Source organism: Musca domestica, unplaced genomic scaffold (genome assembly GCF_030504385.1).
Source record: "Musca domestica strain aabys unplaced genomic scaffold, Musca_domestica.polishedcontigs.V.1.1 4, whole genome shotgun sequence".
Taxonomy (NCBI): domain Eukaryota; kingdom Metazoa; phylum Arthropoda; class Insecta; order Diptera; family Muscidae; genus Musca; species Musca domestica.
In genome coordinates this window covers 10,071,738-10,089,270 of record NW_026712328.1, presented here as the reverse complement: position 1 = coordinate 10,089,270, position 17,533 = coordinate 10,071,738, and the positions used below count along the sequence as shown (strand labels likewise).

General features: G+C 33.9%; 1 protein-coding gene across 1 annotated transcript; it reads right to left on the bottom strand.

Moving 5' to 3' along the window:
• Nucleotides 1-2,827: 2,827 nt before the first annotated feature.
• On the bottom strand, nt 2,828-12,688 carry LOC131804178 (uncharacterized). Its single transcript, XM_059126662.1, has 3 exons — nt 12,094-12,688; nt 11,697-12,034; nt 2,828-2,885 (listed from the first exon to the last, which is right to left on the bottom strand). The coding sequence occupies exons 1-3, from the start codon at nt 12,523-12,525 to the stop codon at nt 2,828-2,830; spliced, it is 828 nt and encodes a 275-aa protein (XP_058982645.1). The 5' UTR covers nt 12,526-12,688.
• Nucleotides 12,689-17,533: the final 4,845 nt, after the last annotated feature.

Genomic DNA, 17,533 nt, shown 5'->3' with positions numbered 1-17,533 from the left:
CAGAAACTAACTAAAAATCAGTGTCAAATTTGTGCCCAAAAAAAAAAAAAAAAGCAAAAAAACAAAAAAAAAACTCGTGCCTGCAAAAAAACTAACGCTTGCGCAAAACAACAACTTTATGAGCAGTCGATAAAAAACGAACGCTTGCCGTTATTTTTCTTAACCAAAAAATTCTTGATTGACAATGCCATGGTCCGTGACTGCATTACATAGGACAATGTTGTAACTAGTCCACAGCTGCTAAAATCGATCAAGCAGTATATACTTATTTTCAGGGGTAATGCATGCACTTATGAAAATATAGACACTGGAAAATTATTTTTTTATATAGGTGGCTCTCAGTCAACATGCTGGTTTACGCGGAAAAAACACATTTCGAAAACACATTGCATCGTATATCAAGAATTTCACTTGATAATTCTCGCATTTTTTGATGTCATCACATAATGTTTGCTTTTCATTTTTTCTGGATCAATTTTGAACAGACAAATATCCTAAAGTTTATGCTATTTTAAATATTAGAGAATTGAGAGAATTCAATATCCTCACTCATATAATAATTTGGAATTTTTTTTCAATAAATCGAGTGTTTGTTGTAAACATGTTTTAAATTGAGTTGTACGGGTTCGGTAAAGTGGGGGTATGACTATGGATTTATGAAACAAAATTTTCATTTTGATCTTTATCTGGAGTTTATACGGTAAACAGGAAGTGTGGGCTCACTGTGATGACAACATATTAGCATGGTCCAATCGCCATGGATAAAACAGATTTTCGGTATATTTTCCTGAAGCTATGGATAATCTATACCGTTTCCAATCGTCCCGCTAATTTCTCATTTTATCTTAACAATGACAAAGAAAAACAATTAAAAAAGCCGTAAGTTCGGCCGGGCCGAATATTGAATATCCTCCACCATAGGAACGAATAAAATCCGTTAAAAAATATGTTTAAATCTTAAAAATACCTAATGTAGCCGTTATATTAGGGTCTATACGACGACGTGCACTTGCTTAGGCAACTTTTGCCATAAGCCATTACAGCATTCCAATGCGAAACTTAAAAATAACTTCGGTGAATAATGTAAAATTATCAAAATACCGAATACCATATATGGGGGCGATACCAAATCGTTGACCTGCACAGACAATTTTCTGTCATAGGTTGAAGTACACATTACGAACTTCAAATACCAAAATTTGAAACAATTCCGGTGAATAATGTCGCTAAAATCATCAAAACACCGAACATCGGGAGGTGCCGTTATGTGGGGCTATATGAAGACGTGAACCTGCACAGTCAATTTTCTGTCTTAGGCTGTAGTATCAATTACAAACTTTAAATACCAAATTTGAAACTATGAATAATATCGCTAAAATCATCAAAATACCGGATAACGGGAGGTACCGTTATATGGGGGCTATACGAAGACATGGACCTTCACTGACAATTTTCTGTCTTAGGCTGTAGTATCCATTACGAATTTCAAATACCGAATTTTAAACAAATTTAAAAAATATTCTGGACGTAATCGGTCCAGATTCGGTGAAAATTCTTGGACAAATAGGAGAAAAAATTAGATTTTCGGAAAAAAATCGGTCAGAATTCGGAAAGAAATTCAGCGAAATATTCAGATTTTCTAAAAGAAATCGTCCAGAATTCGTAAGAAAATTCGGAATAAAATTCCAATTTTCTAAAAAAAACGCTCAGAATTCGGAAAAAAATACCGATTTTCTGAAAGAAATAGGTTAGAATTCTGAAGAAACATCTAAAAAATCGTCACACCAGTTAGAAATTAAAAAACACATGTTTATTTAAAAAACAAACAATTTATTTGAGAATTCATTAAAAAAGTATTTTAAATATTACATCTATAATACATTTACATCTTATATATCTTATAATTATTATTTTTGAAACATACATATAGGAACTAATATACAGTGCATCTCTATAAAACAAGAAAAAAACAACATTTGAAATTGAATGTAACAAACAAAAACGATATTTTTTATGGTTTTTATTTTATCTTGCCTGTAATAAATAATTCTATTTGAAACACCTTCTAGAGAATTTAAAATCTCTTTTTGAACATTTTTGTAAAACACTTTAATACAACTCAAGTGGAGCAAGTTTGCAGTTGTTTTTGAATTTTTTTCCATCATAATTTCTTAGAACGAAAGATAAAAGGCTGATTTACATTGCATGAACATTACAACAACAATAAAAACGCACATTTTTTTACAACGAAATCAAACAGTTCACAACAACAATAAAAAATATCATTTTTGCTTTACGCTTTGTAGTTGTTGTGATCTTGAAACCAGTGTGACCAGATTTAAAATAGTGTTGCTGCTAAAACAGCATAAAAATAATGCTAAAAATGCCAAACAAAAAAATTAAAATACCAAAAAATAATGCTTAATATAAACAACACTATGTGTTGGGGGTATTATAAGTTTGATTGGGCCAGAAATTATGTAACACTTTGAAATGTTGGGTTCCCACATAGGAAAGTATATATTGATCTTTCATCTCGCTGAGCAGAGCCGATATAGCTATGTTAATTTGCAATCACGCTACAGGTCACAATTATAAACCAATCGCCGCGGAATTTAGCATGGGGCTACAATTTGGATTGTCATCGGATAATATTGAGCGGGTGAAATAGACCATAAGTTTTGTGTTTAAAACAATTCCCATTAAACAGCGAATATTCTAAATCCGGTAAAATTAAAAATAGACGAAAAGGTTAATTCTGACCGTTACGTAGACGTTGATAGGGAAGATATCAGATATATATAGCTACATATATTCGCTAGAATGCTTACATCACAAAAATAGCTGGACTGATTTTGACAAATCTTGTCAATTCAGAATGCACTCTTGATGGGAAAGAAAAAAATCTAGACAAAAACGCATGAAAAGATTCCAATAAAGATGATAATATTGATTTTGTGATACTTTCTTTTTTCCATTTTGTCCCATTTTTGTCGCATGAGATATTTTCATATTGACTTACAATATTGAATTTTACATTTTGTAATAATTTTCCTCCTTACAACACTATAATATTATATACAGGCCACATTTATGGCCCGATCCTCACGAAATGATGAATGGAGGTGGGATTAATGTCAGAATAGAAGCCTGATGAATTTGGAGATGATCGCAAAATATATGGGGTTCAAATGGACCAAAAACTGAAAGTTTTCTGATACGTCATAATTATCGTCCGATCCTTAGGAAATTTTAAGTGGGGTTTGGTATCGGCCCTGCCAAGCACTTTGGATGGGGATTTTGGAGTGGATTTTGGGAAAAATGCTAATATTTCTATTCCACCTAAATGTTGAAGGCGCATTAGGAAATACACGAATGGCGCACTTCTGATCTTTTTTACAACAATTCATATAGAGAAACCTTAATTCATTATTCTGAATAGACATTAGCATGACTCTCTTTTCTTAAGCTTTGATATAGGACAAATTCTATAAGAATGTGCATTGCTTCCTTTCAAACCATAAAATTTTTCTAAAGACGAAAGGTTTTTGAAAAATAAAAATTGGTTCCAGATCCATGAAGTTTATTCAGAAGGAGGACCAGTAAGGTCCAACATCTGTTTTTAAATTTAATATGCTTAAAATGTATTAAGTCCTGCTACATGAAAATTAGAGACCGAATGATGATTAGAATGAGATCGTTTGTAATCTTGAAACTTTTGCAACCTTATTTAACCTTTTCAATCCGCATCTAATGCAAATTATTCATAGTGTATAATATCATTCTATTTCTAATTTCTGCTTTTATAAGATTAATGCCACTGAAAACTCCTCCAACTTCTGCGTTACTAAATGATAAAACTAGACACTACATAACAAAAGAAGACACTTCTTTGAACGGGTTCTCATTTAAAACATTTCTTCTTATACACATATCCAAAAATGAATGGTTGATTTTATGTTTGCCCATTCATATGTACTCAGCTTTTGCCATTGCTTTCTAAAATAGTAATTTCGTTCAAAATGTGCATGTAATTTAATTTTTTAGATTTTAGAAAAAATTGGATTTATAAGGAAGTACTAAAATATAAGAAAAATTTTGGACAAAGAAATGCTAAAGTAATAATTTCAAAGCTAAGAAAAATGCTAAATGAAAATTTTGCGGCTAAATACAAAAAATAAATGCTAAATTTAGCTGCAAATATGCTAATGGCTACACTGCTTGAAACGAATGATCACAACAACAACTACAATTCGTTTTCATGTGAAAGAGAATTTGCCGGAGCAATATACAGTCTACTCTCCGTTTGGATACTTTTCGAGTTTTTTTCGCTTAAAACGCAGGAAAATGTGCAGAAAATCGAAAAAAAAAAAACGTTTAGAAAATCGGACCAATTTCTACCCTTCACCATTTGGAACGAATTAGAAAATTTTCAAAAAAATAAAATCCATTAAAAATTTTTTTAAACTCTTTAAATATCTAATATAGGTGCCGATATATGGGGGAATATACGATATTGTGGACCTATAAAGACAAATCTATGTCTGGGTGTCAAGTGTTCACAAGGAACTCCTTGTGTGGATTTTCAGATAATTCCATTGGAAAATGTGGCTAAAATCATCAAAATACCGAATATCGGGGGTTACCTTTATATGGGGGATATACGATATCGTTAACCTATATAGAAAATTCTCTGTCGGGGGGTAAAGTCCTCACAAAGAACACTTTGTGTACAATTTTGGACCATTCCGTTGAAAAATGTGGCTAAAATCAGCAAAATACCGAATATCGAGGGGTACCGTTATATAGGGGATATACGATATCGTGGACCGAGCCCATCTTCGAACTTGAACTGCCTGCAGACAAAAGAGAGATCTGTGAAAAATGTTAGCTTCCTTTCTTAATTCGTTTAGACTGTAGCGTGATTACAACAGACGGACTGTTGAGTTATTTTCCCTTGTTTAATTATGCAAAGTAAAAAAGAAAACAAAGTAATTTTCTTTCAAGTAAACAAGGGTTGCACAGAATTGATTTATTTATTTAAAAGTATTTTGTAAAGGTTACTGGTGTTTAAGCAAAAGTACTTAGCTGTTGATCGCTCGGCTGTCCAATTAAAAAGAGAGCGAGTCAACTTAAACTACTTTGTTTGGTAGCCAAAAATCACCAAACGAAAAATGTACATAATATGCAACAGCTGTTTTGCATTTATATACATTTATCTTCTTTTGCATATTAGCACTACCTAGGCCAATCATGCTAATTCCATTTCTTTTACATATTTATTTTGTAACAAGAAAGGCTTAGGCATGCATCGGTCACACATAAATATGTATGCATACATGTGTAGTTGGTTGTGTACCATCTCGTTTGCCTTCTTCTATTCTGCATTCCCATTGTTATTAAGCAATAAGAATAACAAAGCATGTAGGAGAGGGGGTCGCGACGCACAAGCAAGCATCAAAGCGACCATCATAACAACACAACTGATCAGTAATCGATGTGTTGTTGTTGTTGTTGAAAAGAAGAAAAGGGAATCGGCAAATGAGTGGTCACCAAAGGTATTTTTGGCTACACTCATGATAATTAGTATACGCACAATAATTGATTTTTATAATTTAATATAAAAATAATGTAAGTAACTAATTATATGTTCAGAAGTGTAAATTGAATTGAAAATAATTATGATAAAAGTAAAGAAAATAAATTGACGAAAGAAAATTATAATAAAGAAATTAATTTTTATAAATAATATTAAAATAAATGGGTAAGTATAATAAAGAAATAATATTGTTAATAAATAGTTAGGATGATTGTTGGTGATGTTTGTTGTTTTTGGTAAAGTTGTTGCAGTTATTGGTTTTAGGTGATAAATGTGTAATGTGTTGTTAGTGGGTGGTGATGATGTTTGTTGATGATGATGGTGTTGTTGCTATTTGTGGATGGTGATGATTGTAGTGGGTTGATGAGGTTTTTATTAACATTCTCCCCCCTGAAGGACGAATGTGCTTGAATGCGGGTTACTATGATATGATGAACTACCGATGGGAGTATTTTAGTCGAGGTAGAAACCTCCGCTATGCTCCGACTCACAGCGTGGTAGTGTAGTCAGCATATTAGCAACCATACATCCAAGAAAATGACATGTAAACTATTTAAAGTTGTTTTGCGGTATCGTCCATATCAGGGTCAGAATGAGGTGAATTATCTGGAAGTAAACTGATTTTAGAAATTGGTCGTTTAACAAGTTTGTTTTTTATAAGAACAGATACCACCCTTGTATGTCCATAAGGTCCTGGATGTGTATTTTCAATACGGCCAATTATCCATTGTCCAGGTCCACATTTTTCATCAGTGACAAGTACCAAATCTCCAATTTTAGGATCCGTTCTGAGCCATTTTGGACGAGCTTGAAGGCTATTTAGGTATTCGTTTTGACATCTTTTCCAAAAGTGTTGCTTTATTTTTTCAATAGTTTTCCAACGGGTTAGGTTATTGATATTAGAATCCAAAAGCGTTTCTTCTTGTAAGCTATTTGTAGGCTCACCTATAAGAAAATGCGCTGGAGCAATAGCTTCAAAATTTGACGGATCAGAAGATAATGGGCAAAGTGGGCTAGAATTGAGACAACTTTCAATTTGGCATAAAAGAGTTGTTAATTCTTCAAAGGTTAGATTTCTATAATTTGTAATTCTTTTCAAGTGATATTTAACAGATTTTACAACTGCTTCCCAAAGACCACTGAAGTTGGTATTTTTGGCTACACTCATGGTAATTAGTATACGTACAATAATTGATTTTTATAAATTAATATAAAAATAATGTAAGTAACTAATTATATGTTCAGAAGAGTGAATTGAATTGAAAATAATTATGATTAAATTAAAGAAAATAAATTGACGAAAGAAAATTATAATAAAGAAATTAATTTTTATAATATTAAAATAAATGGGTAAGTATAATAAAGAAATAATATTGTTAATAAATAGTTAGGATGGTTGTAGGTGATGTTTGTTGTTTTTGGTAAAGTTGTTGCAGTTATTGGTTTTAGGTGATATTGTGATGAGTGTAATGTGTTGTTAGTGGGTGGTGATGATGTTTGATGATGGTGTTGTTGCTATTTGTGGGTGGTGATGATTGTAGTGGATTCTCTTGTGTGGATTCTCATACAATTTCATTGAAAATTTTGGCTAAAATCATCAAAATACCGGATATCGGGGGGTACCGTTATATGGGGGCTATAAGATATCGTGGGCCGATATCTTCGAACTTGACCTGCCTGCAGACAAAAGAGAGATCTGTGCAAAATTTTAGCTTTCTATCTTCATTCGTTTTGACTGTAGCGTGATTACAACAGACGGACGGATAGGGCTACATCGTCTTAGAATCTTACGCTGATCAAGAATATATATACTTTGTTGGGTCTAAAATGATTATTTCGATGAGTTACAAACGGAATGACGAACTTAGTATACCCTCAATAATGCATGCATGGTGGAGGGTATAAAAACAATGTACCATGCGGGGAAATAAATTGGTTTAAAACTAAGTTTAAATTAGTTTAAAACAAGTTAAAAAGCAGTAAGTTCGGCCGGACCGAACTTTGAATGCCCTCCACCATTTGGAAATAATTTGGAATTTTTTAAAAAATAAAATCTTTAAAAAATTCTGTTAAAGTTTTAAAAATACCGAATATAGCCGTTATATAGGGGTCTATACGACGTGGACCTACATAGGCCTTGTATGTCATAAGCCATTACCATATTCAAATTCGAAACTTGAAATAAACGGTGACTAATGTAGATAAAATCATCAAAATATCGTATATAGGGAGGTACCGTTGTATCGGAGCTGTGCGAAGACCTGGACCAGCAAAGACAATTTTCTGTCACAGGTTATAGCATCCATTACGAGCGTCAAATACGACATCTCAAACAATTTCGGTGGGTATTGTACCTTAACTCGTCAAAATTCCGAATATAGGGAGGTACTGATATATATGGCGCCTATGCATAGACAATTTTCTGTCACAGACTGTAGTTCCTATTACGAACTCTTAATACGTAATTTGAAACAATTCCGGTAAATAATGATGCTAAAATCATCAAAATTGTGGGAGGTACCGTTATATGGGGGCTATACGAAGACGTGGACGTGCACAGACTATTTTCTGACTAAGACTGTAGTATCCATTTTGAACTTCAAATACCAAATTTGAAACAATTCCGGTGAATAGTGTCGCTAAAATCATCAAAATACCGAATATCGGAAGGTACCGTTGTATGGGGATTATACGAAGACGTGGACCTGCACAGATAATATTTTATCATACGCTGTAGTATCCATTTCGAACTTCAAATACCAAAGTTGAAACAATTCCGGTGAATATTGTCGCTAAAATCATCAAAATGCCGAATATAGGGAGGTACCATTATATGGGGGCTATACGAAGACGTAGACCTGCACAGACAATTTTCCGACTTAGGCTGTAGTATCCATTTCGAACTTCAAATACCAAATTTGAAACAATTCCGGTAAATAATGTCGCTAAAATCATCAATATACCGAATATCGGGAGGTACCGTTGTATGGGGGTTATACGAAGACGTAGACCTGCACAGACAATTTTCTGTCATAGGATGTAGTATCCTTTTCGAACTTCAAATACCAAAGTTGAAACGATTCCGGTGAATAATGTCGCTAAAATCATCAAAATACCGAATATCGGGAGGTACTTATATATGGGTGCTATATGAAAACGTGGACCTACATCGCCCATTTACGAACATAACCTGCCTACTGGAAAAATAAACACGTGTGCAAAATTTTAGCCTTCTATCTTAATTCGATCGAAAGATAGCGTGATTACAACAGACAGACAGACAGACGGACATGGCTAAATCGACTTAGAATTTTACAATTAGTGGACAATTGACCATTCCTGCATTACTTTGAAAGTAGATACCAGATACTTTTAACCGATTTAAAGTCAGTAAAAAGCAAGTAAAAAAGCTGTAAGTTCGGCCGGGCCGAACTTTTAATACCCTCCACCATGTGGTACAAATTTGGCAATTTCCAATAAATAAAATCCGTTAAAGAATCTTAAGAATACCGAGTGCTTATACGACGACGTGGGCCTGCATAGGCATATTTTGTCATAAGTTATTACAATAAGTTAAATGTGAAACTTGAAGAAAAATCTGTTTATAATGTAGTTAAAATCATTAAAATACCGAATATGGGGGGTACCGTTATATGGGGGCTATTCGAAGACGTAGACCTGCACAGAAAATTTTCTGTCTAAGGCCATAGTATCCATTACGAACTTTAAATTCCAAATTTTGAACGATTTCTCTAAATAATGTCGCTTAAATCATCAAAATACCGAAAATCGGGGGGTACCCTTATATGGGGGCTATACGAAGACGTAAACGTACATGGCTCATTTTTTGACTTGGGATTAAGTATCCATTACGAACTTCAAATACCAAATTTGAAACAATCCCGGTGAATAATGTCGCTAAAATCATCAAAATACTGAATATCGGGAGGTACAGTTATATGGGGGCTATATGATAACTTGGACCTACATGGCCCATTTACGAACTTAACCTGCCTATTGGCAAAATATACATGTGTGCAAAATTTTAGCCTTCTATCTCAATTTATTCGAAAGATAGCGTGACTACAACAGACAGATAGACAGACACACAGACAGACAGACGGACATGGCTAAATTGTCTTAGAATTTTACGCTGATCAAGAATATATATAATTTGTTGGGTCTGACATGAGTATTTCGAGGAGTTTCAAACGGAATGACCAAAATTAATATACCCTCCATAGTATGGTGGAGGGTATAAAAAGCACTAAGTTCGGCCGGGCCGAACTTTTAATACCCTCCACCACTTGCAACGAATTTGGAAATTTTTGAAAAATAAAATCCTTATAAAATTCTGTTAAAATTTTAAAAATACCGAATATAGCCGTTATATTGGGGTCTATACGGCGTGGACATACCATGGCAGAAGAATACAGGTTGAGTGAGAAGAGAAAACCAACCGAATGGTTAGGCTGTAGATTCAATTCTGTTTTGGATCCTGCTCGGAGGATCAATGTTTTTAATGATAAGAATATAGTCCAATCTCCCTCTTCGACTCTCAACTCTATTCTGTGTTCACTGAGAAAAGAAACACGACCGCTTCGTTAAGGTGTTATTTCAATTCTGGTTTTTATTTAAAAGTATATTCCTTAAGTACTACTGAAACTAATCTATCTTAACCTAATCGCAGCCACACAATTATTCTTATCTATTCTAATACTGAATGGAGAACATTGTAGGGCTGCTTGTCATTTCATTCAAGTGGTCTTGTGCATCTACTGAGCGCATTGATATCTGTGCGTGTGGGTCATAGCCTTTATTATCTCACACATTATCGTATGCGTCAGCGCACAAGATCACCGAATTGTTCACTGTGGTGTTTTATGGCGGCTGGGAAATATGTAATTTTTGAATATTGATTGTTTATTGCTAGTTTTTCCCAGCGCCTCAACCGCACTCAAAAGTATGTACAAACTATTTTGTACACAGGTAGGGAGCATTGATATGTCAACAAAATTTAAAAGCTTTTTTCAAATATAAGTAGATTTTTATATGTTTTCTTATACTACGTCATTCGGAGGCTAGTAAATTTCGCGTTTTTCAGACATTTTTACAAATTTAAATAGTTTTTCATTCAACGTTTTCAATTCCAAAATTGGTTTGACAGTTCATTGTCCCAGCAGCTGTGTCAACGCGTCTACCTATATTCTACAACCATGGGACATACATAGGCATTGTTTGTCATAAGCCATTACCATATTCAAATTGGAAACTTGAAATAAACTTGAATAAATAAATAAACCCATATATCAGTACCTCCCCATATTCGGTATTTTGACGATTTTAGGTACAATACCCACCGAAATTGTTTGAAATGTGGTATTTGAAGTTCGTAATGGATGCTACAGCCTGTGACAGAAAATTGTCTATGCTGGTCCAGGTCTTTGCACAGCTCAAATTTAACGGCACCTCCTTATATACGATATTTTGATGATTTTAGCTACATTATTCACTGTTTACTTCAAGTTTCGAGTTTGAATATGGTAATGGCTTATGACAAACAATGCCTATGTAGGTCCACGTCGTATAAACCCCAATAGACGGCTATATTTGGTATTTTTAAAATTTTAACAGAATTTTTTAAGCATTTTATTTTTTTGAAAATTTTTTTAATTCGTTCCAAAAGGTGGAGGTTATTCAAAGTAGGTGTGGCCAGTTCGTCTGACATCATCAAAGCTGCAGCCGCTCGCTATATACCTGCTGTTCGAATACCCGAGATAAGACCAAATTTCCCAGCAGAGGCAGCGGGATTAGCAAACGAACGTGATGATCTCCGTCGTACCAACCCCACTGATCCTAGAATCAATGATTTGACAGTGGAAGTCAACCGGTAGGTACAGGAGCATAAGAGGAAAAAGTGGCAAGACCATCTGAAGTGCTGCAACCTGTAACTGATATGAGTAAGCTGTGGGTAACGGTTAAGTCGCTCTCGAACCCTGGAAAAAAGGATGATAGGACCTCAGTCACTTTTAACCACGTAACGGTGACTGATCCGAAGAGGTGCGCGGAATATTTTAACCGACAATTTGTCGAGCACCCCGAGAGCGATAGGGCTGAGACATCTAATTCATTATTGGCGCTCATTTCATTCATAATGTCATTATGTACCATATTATCTCCTTTAGTACGAGAATTAGCATTTTCATTTGCATCTTTCTCATGAAAGATGACATTGATGCTTTCATCTAAGATACGTGTATCAGTTATATTTTTGGTGTAACGTTCTGCTAATGTTTTATTTGCAACTAATCTGCCGTTCTCGGACGGCTCAAAATCAATACTTTCGTTTAAAATCCGAGTTCTTCTTGTTTTCTTTTGATTTCGGCTATAATTTTCTGATGACGTTGCTTTGTCAATTAGGTTACTACAAGTGTTCTAAAATATATGGTTCGGATTTATTAAAAAAAAAATAAATATATTTAATTTCATCTTACTTGTTCACATATCTCGAGTGGACCTTTAGTGTAGTCGTTCAAACAAGTTGTTGTACTTGTTTCAAATTCTCGTTCAAGAGTTTTCTTCGTTCCAGGTTCTTCTATTACGTGATAACGATTAATGGACTTTTCAAGAACCATGTCATCTGGTTCTAGAAACAGGTTATCATTTTGTACGCCACCATAACTTCTTTTTGTTTCTAAATTTGTGTCGCCTTCATAATTCTCAAGTTCCATATCATTTACGCAGTATATTGTTTGTCTAGACAACTTTTGGTTTTCCATATCGATTTTAGGGCGTAATTTGTCCGATGGATCAAGTTGACTAATGTATATAGCATTGTGTGTTTTCTGGCCGACACCGTAGTAACAAGATATCTCATTTTCAGTTATCTTCTGGAATACTGCCGAGTCAGTATATTCAATATCCATGTCGAAACTTCCGAATATTGTTTTTCTTTCGTTAGATGGTTTAGTTATGCTTTTACTGTCGTATTGCGCTTTCTGCGGCTGAAAATTCTCTTCATCAACTCGTATTTTTACAATTTTTTTTGCATCACTTTCTACATCATTATATATTTTTTCTGTTTCCCTGTTGTCCCTGTTGTATGGTTGGGGGGGGGGAGAGGCAAGGCTACGTCGTATACCAATTGTGGAACAGATATCTTCATGATTTTGGCAAATATTAGGATTTAAGATAAATAAAAAAAATGGGCGCAAAATTGGGTCACTTTTTCTTTGCATAAAAACCTAAATCGGGTTAGGACGAACATTAAAAAGAAATATTGAAATAGTTCCAGCCGGTCTCAAGTGATTCAATTACCAACGAACAACAATTGGTTTATATATAGATTAAAAAGTCAGTTCCGTGGTCAGTTCCTCATCCCCCAAATAAATACTTAGAATTGGAGGAAAAGTCTACAGTATATAAGGATTTTAGATAAATCTAAATAGTGTGCGTAAAAGTAGGCTTGGTCAATATTTTTTTTAAACCTAACTCGGGGTATTGCGAACGTTTGTATAAAAAATTATACAAATCGGTTCAGCCGTTCTCAAGTGATTCCACTACCAACGAACAACAATTGATTTATATATATATATATATATATATATATATATATATATATATATATATATATATATATATATATTGCTCTTTTATTAAATTGGCTTCTTTATACTGTTTGTAAATCCTCAAAGTAGTCACGTTAGGACCAATAAAGTATTTATAGTTGATCACCTTTCACAATGTTACTCCTAAAGTTCGTTATGCCATATTTGCTAATGGAATTATTTGAAAATAAGTAGTTAGAATTCGTAATGTGTTCTACCTACTGTGACAGAACATATCCACATTTTCCTGTTGCGACCATATCATATATCGGCAAATCGAGGTATTCAGTTTTTTGATGATTTAGCCGCATTTGTTAATATAAGTGTTTTAACTTATTTTTTCATGTTCTCAGTAAATACATTTCACACAGTACTTTAATGAATTTAACGTTTTTTTTTAAACAGATCTAATTTGCATTTTAAAACTGAACTGAATTTCGGCCTGCCTTTTTATACCCTCCACCATACATCGTATGGAGGGTACATGAAGTTCCTCATTCCGTTTGCAATTCATCGACCCAACAAAGTATATATATTCTTGATCAGCGTAAAATTCTAAGACGATTTAGCCATGTCCGTCCGTCTGTTGTAATCACGCTACAGTCAAAACGAATGAAGATAGAAAGCTAAAATTTTGCACAGATCTCTCTTTTGTCTTCAGGCAGGTCAAGTTCGAAGATGGGCTATATCGGCCCACGATATCTTATAGCCCCCATATAACGGTACCCCCCGATATCCGGTATTTTGATGATTTTAGCCAAATTTTTCAATGAAATTGTATGAGAATCCACACAAGAAGTTCTCTCTGGGTACTTTATCCTTGGCAGAGAATTATCTATATAGGTCCACGATATCGTATAGCCCCCATATAACGGTACATCCCGATATTCGGTATTTTGATCATTTTAGCCAGGTTTTCTAATGGAATAGTCTGAAAATCCACAAGAGGAGTTATTTGTGAGCACTTTACCCCCCGAAATAGAATTATCTATATAGGTCCACGATATCGTATATCCCCCATATAACGGTACCCCTCGATATTTGGTATTTTGATGATTTAAGCCACATTTTTCAATGGAATTGTATAACAATCCACACAAGGAGTTCTTTGTGAGTACTTTATCCCTTGACGGAGAATTATCTATATAGGTCCACGATATCGTACAGCCCCCATGTAACGTTACACCCCCCCCCCCCCCCGGGGGGAAATTCTTTGTGAGCACTTTACCCCCTAAAACGGAATTGTCTCTATAGGTCCAGAAGATCATATAAACCCCATATAACGGTACCCCCGATATTCGGTATTTTGATGAGTTTAGCCACATTTTTAAATGGAATCGTCTGAAATTCTACACAAGGAGTTCTTTGTGAGTACTTTACCGCCAGAAAAAGAATTGTCTATATATGTCCACAATATCGTGTATCCACCCATATATCGGCACCTTCCGATGTTAGGTATTTTAAAGATTTTAACAGAATTTTTAATGGATTTTATTTTTTTTTTGAAAATGTCCGAATTCGTTCCAAATGGTGTAGGGTATTCAAAGTTCGGCACGGCCGAACATACTGCTTTTTTACTTGTTGGAATTCAATTCTATTTTTAAAACAAATATATATTTCAAAAATTATACAAAATTGTTTTACTGTTTTTTTCAATGCACACTTTTTTGACGGGTCTTCTTTGTATGGGTCTTCCTTCTGTGTTCGCAAGGTGTCCATTAGGCATTCAAATACATTTTGATAATCCTTTAGACCATATTAACGTCAATTATAACGTTCGGCAAAAAACTTCAGAAATTCAGCGTAAAATTCTAAGTCGATTTAGCGATGTCCGTCTGTCTGTTGTAATCACGCTATCTTTCGAACGAGTACAGATAGATGGCTAAAATTTTGCACACATGTTTATTTTTCCAGTAGCCAAGTTAAGTTCGTAAATCGGCCATGTAGGTCCACGTCTTCGTATAGCCCCCATATAACGGTACCCCCCGATATTCGGTATTATGATGATTTTAGCGACATTATTCACCGGAATTGTTTCAAATTTGGTTTTTGCAGTTCGAAAGGGATACTACAGCCTAATACAGAAAATTGTCTGTGCAGGTCCACGTCTTCTTATAGCCTATGTCTGTTTCAAAAAGTCTTTTTGTTTATATAATCGCCTGGATATTCTGGTATACCGTTCTCTATTTCTATAAATACATTTTCACTTGATACCTTTTTACGCTTTTCAGCCTCTATGATAACTCCACACTTTTTTCACTTTCCCCCAAAGGCGTTCCAGTATTTAATAAATTTATATATTCCACCCTTTGGGATTTAATTAATTTTCGTAGATGGGACTTGTTACCCTTTTTATATTTCACTTTTCTTTCCACAACTTACGCGTTTTAATCTGTTCAAATCTTAATATAAATGACTTAATTTTTTCTTTTTATCGCTCAGCAAAGTGTTTTGTTATTCCTGGAATGCAATTCTAACGGTTTTTGCTTTTTGTGGTGTGATCTCTTGAGAGATAGAGAACTTATATGTATTTTGTTTTTGCAATTTATTTTTGTTTTGATGTTTGAAGCGGTTGATCTCCAGATGACTTTTCAACCAATTTGTAGTTAGTTGTAAAATAATACATTTAAAACTAAAGATAATATCAACCAGTTGCGAAAAGTCCCTCAGGGAAGTTAGTCCATAAATGCATTGTTCTTCAACTAACTACAAATTGGTTGAAAAGTCGTCTGAATATCAACCAGTAGTGGTTACTTCGCTTTTTGATCTCCAGATGACTTTCCAGCCAATTTGTAGTTATTTTTAGAATAATGCATTTATAACTAAATATTTGGTCAACCGGTTGAAAAAAGTGCTGCAGGGTATTTACATTGATAGCAAGTTGGATGTGCGAAAAACCAATTCAATTTTTCAAATATATATATAAATAATGCACATATACTGGAACCTACCATTGCACTATGGTTTTTTTTACGTTTATTTTGGCATAAACTCTAATTTTAAAGCTATTGTATTGAAATTTGGTTTGTATTCATTTTTTATGCCCCCAAGATGACCTACGAATTTTCATATGATTTGGGGCACTATTTCATATAGCTGCTATATAGCCGATCTGGCCGATTTGATCCATCTTTTTTGTTTATGAAGCTATTGAAGTGAAATTTTTTTTGTGTACATTTTTATTCTCCCAAGATGATTTGGGGAAACATACTGCTCATTCATTACAATAATTATACTTTTGCTAAGCCATTTTGAATGTTTAGTTTTAAATCGCTCTAGTTTACGGATGCACTTTGGCAAATGCATTTTTATATAATTAACAAAATCTTTAACTTGTTTTGATATCAAGCGCATTTGGTCTTCATTTAAACTGATCTTATTGATATTCTGTAACACATATTTCACAAGTGTATCTTCTGAGCGATTGTTGCTGCTCCAAATTTCAATAAGCGCTTCATGGGCAAACACATGTTTATCTGCAAAACACGTGTTGGCACAAAATAGAACAAAAGAGGCTAGTTACTCATAAATTAACACACTTTTGTTAATAACTTGGGATTTATACCTTTTTGCAATGTTTTGCCATTCACAAGTTACAACATATAATCATGACGAAAAGGGCATCTCGTCTTAATTTTATATACCTGCACTAACGTTTTCCATAATTACACATTGTAACTTTTTTCAATTTTGTTAAAACACAAGCACTTGAACTTAGCTGACTTTAAAAGCTCGTCAGCAAAAAAGGGTTGTCACCCGCATTGATATTAAATATTTTTTTTTTCTAATATGGGTATCTACATTTAGGAAATCAGTTAAATTTCAAAATATGAAACCAAAAAAAAAAAAAAAAATGACTTTATGCCAAAAAATCATGCTTTTTACCCACAGTGCATTGGTGGTTTTAGAATTTCAATGTAATATTTTGAATCCATTATCCCCTCAACAAAATGAATTGTATAGCCCTGTCCTTAAATTCACAACGAAGTTTGAGCCAAGCCAATCTTCTTTCACTGATCCAAAAAGGTTTATTTTCATTTCATCTGTGAAAAGAGCTCAGTGATATACGGAGACAGTTCGGAAACTTCATGGTAGAATTTAGAAGGTAAAGTCATGCAGTCATGTGTTTACAATTTTTTTCAAAATTGTACATTTGACAACGTCTGTCAAAATGATTTTGACAACTATAGATTCAAATAAAACAAAATTAAAATGTAAATTTTGAATTCGAAAATATGAGAAAAATGTTTTCTTGCAAAAAAATTAATTTTAGACGAAATAATTTTTGTTATTGTTCCCAAAATCGAAGAAGACCGTAAATGACGGT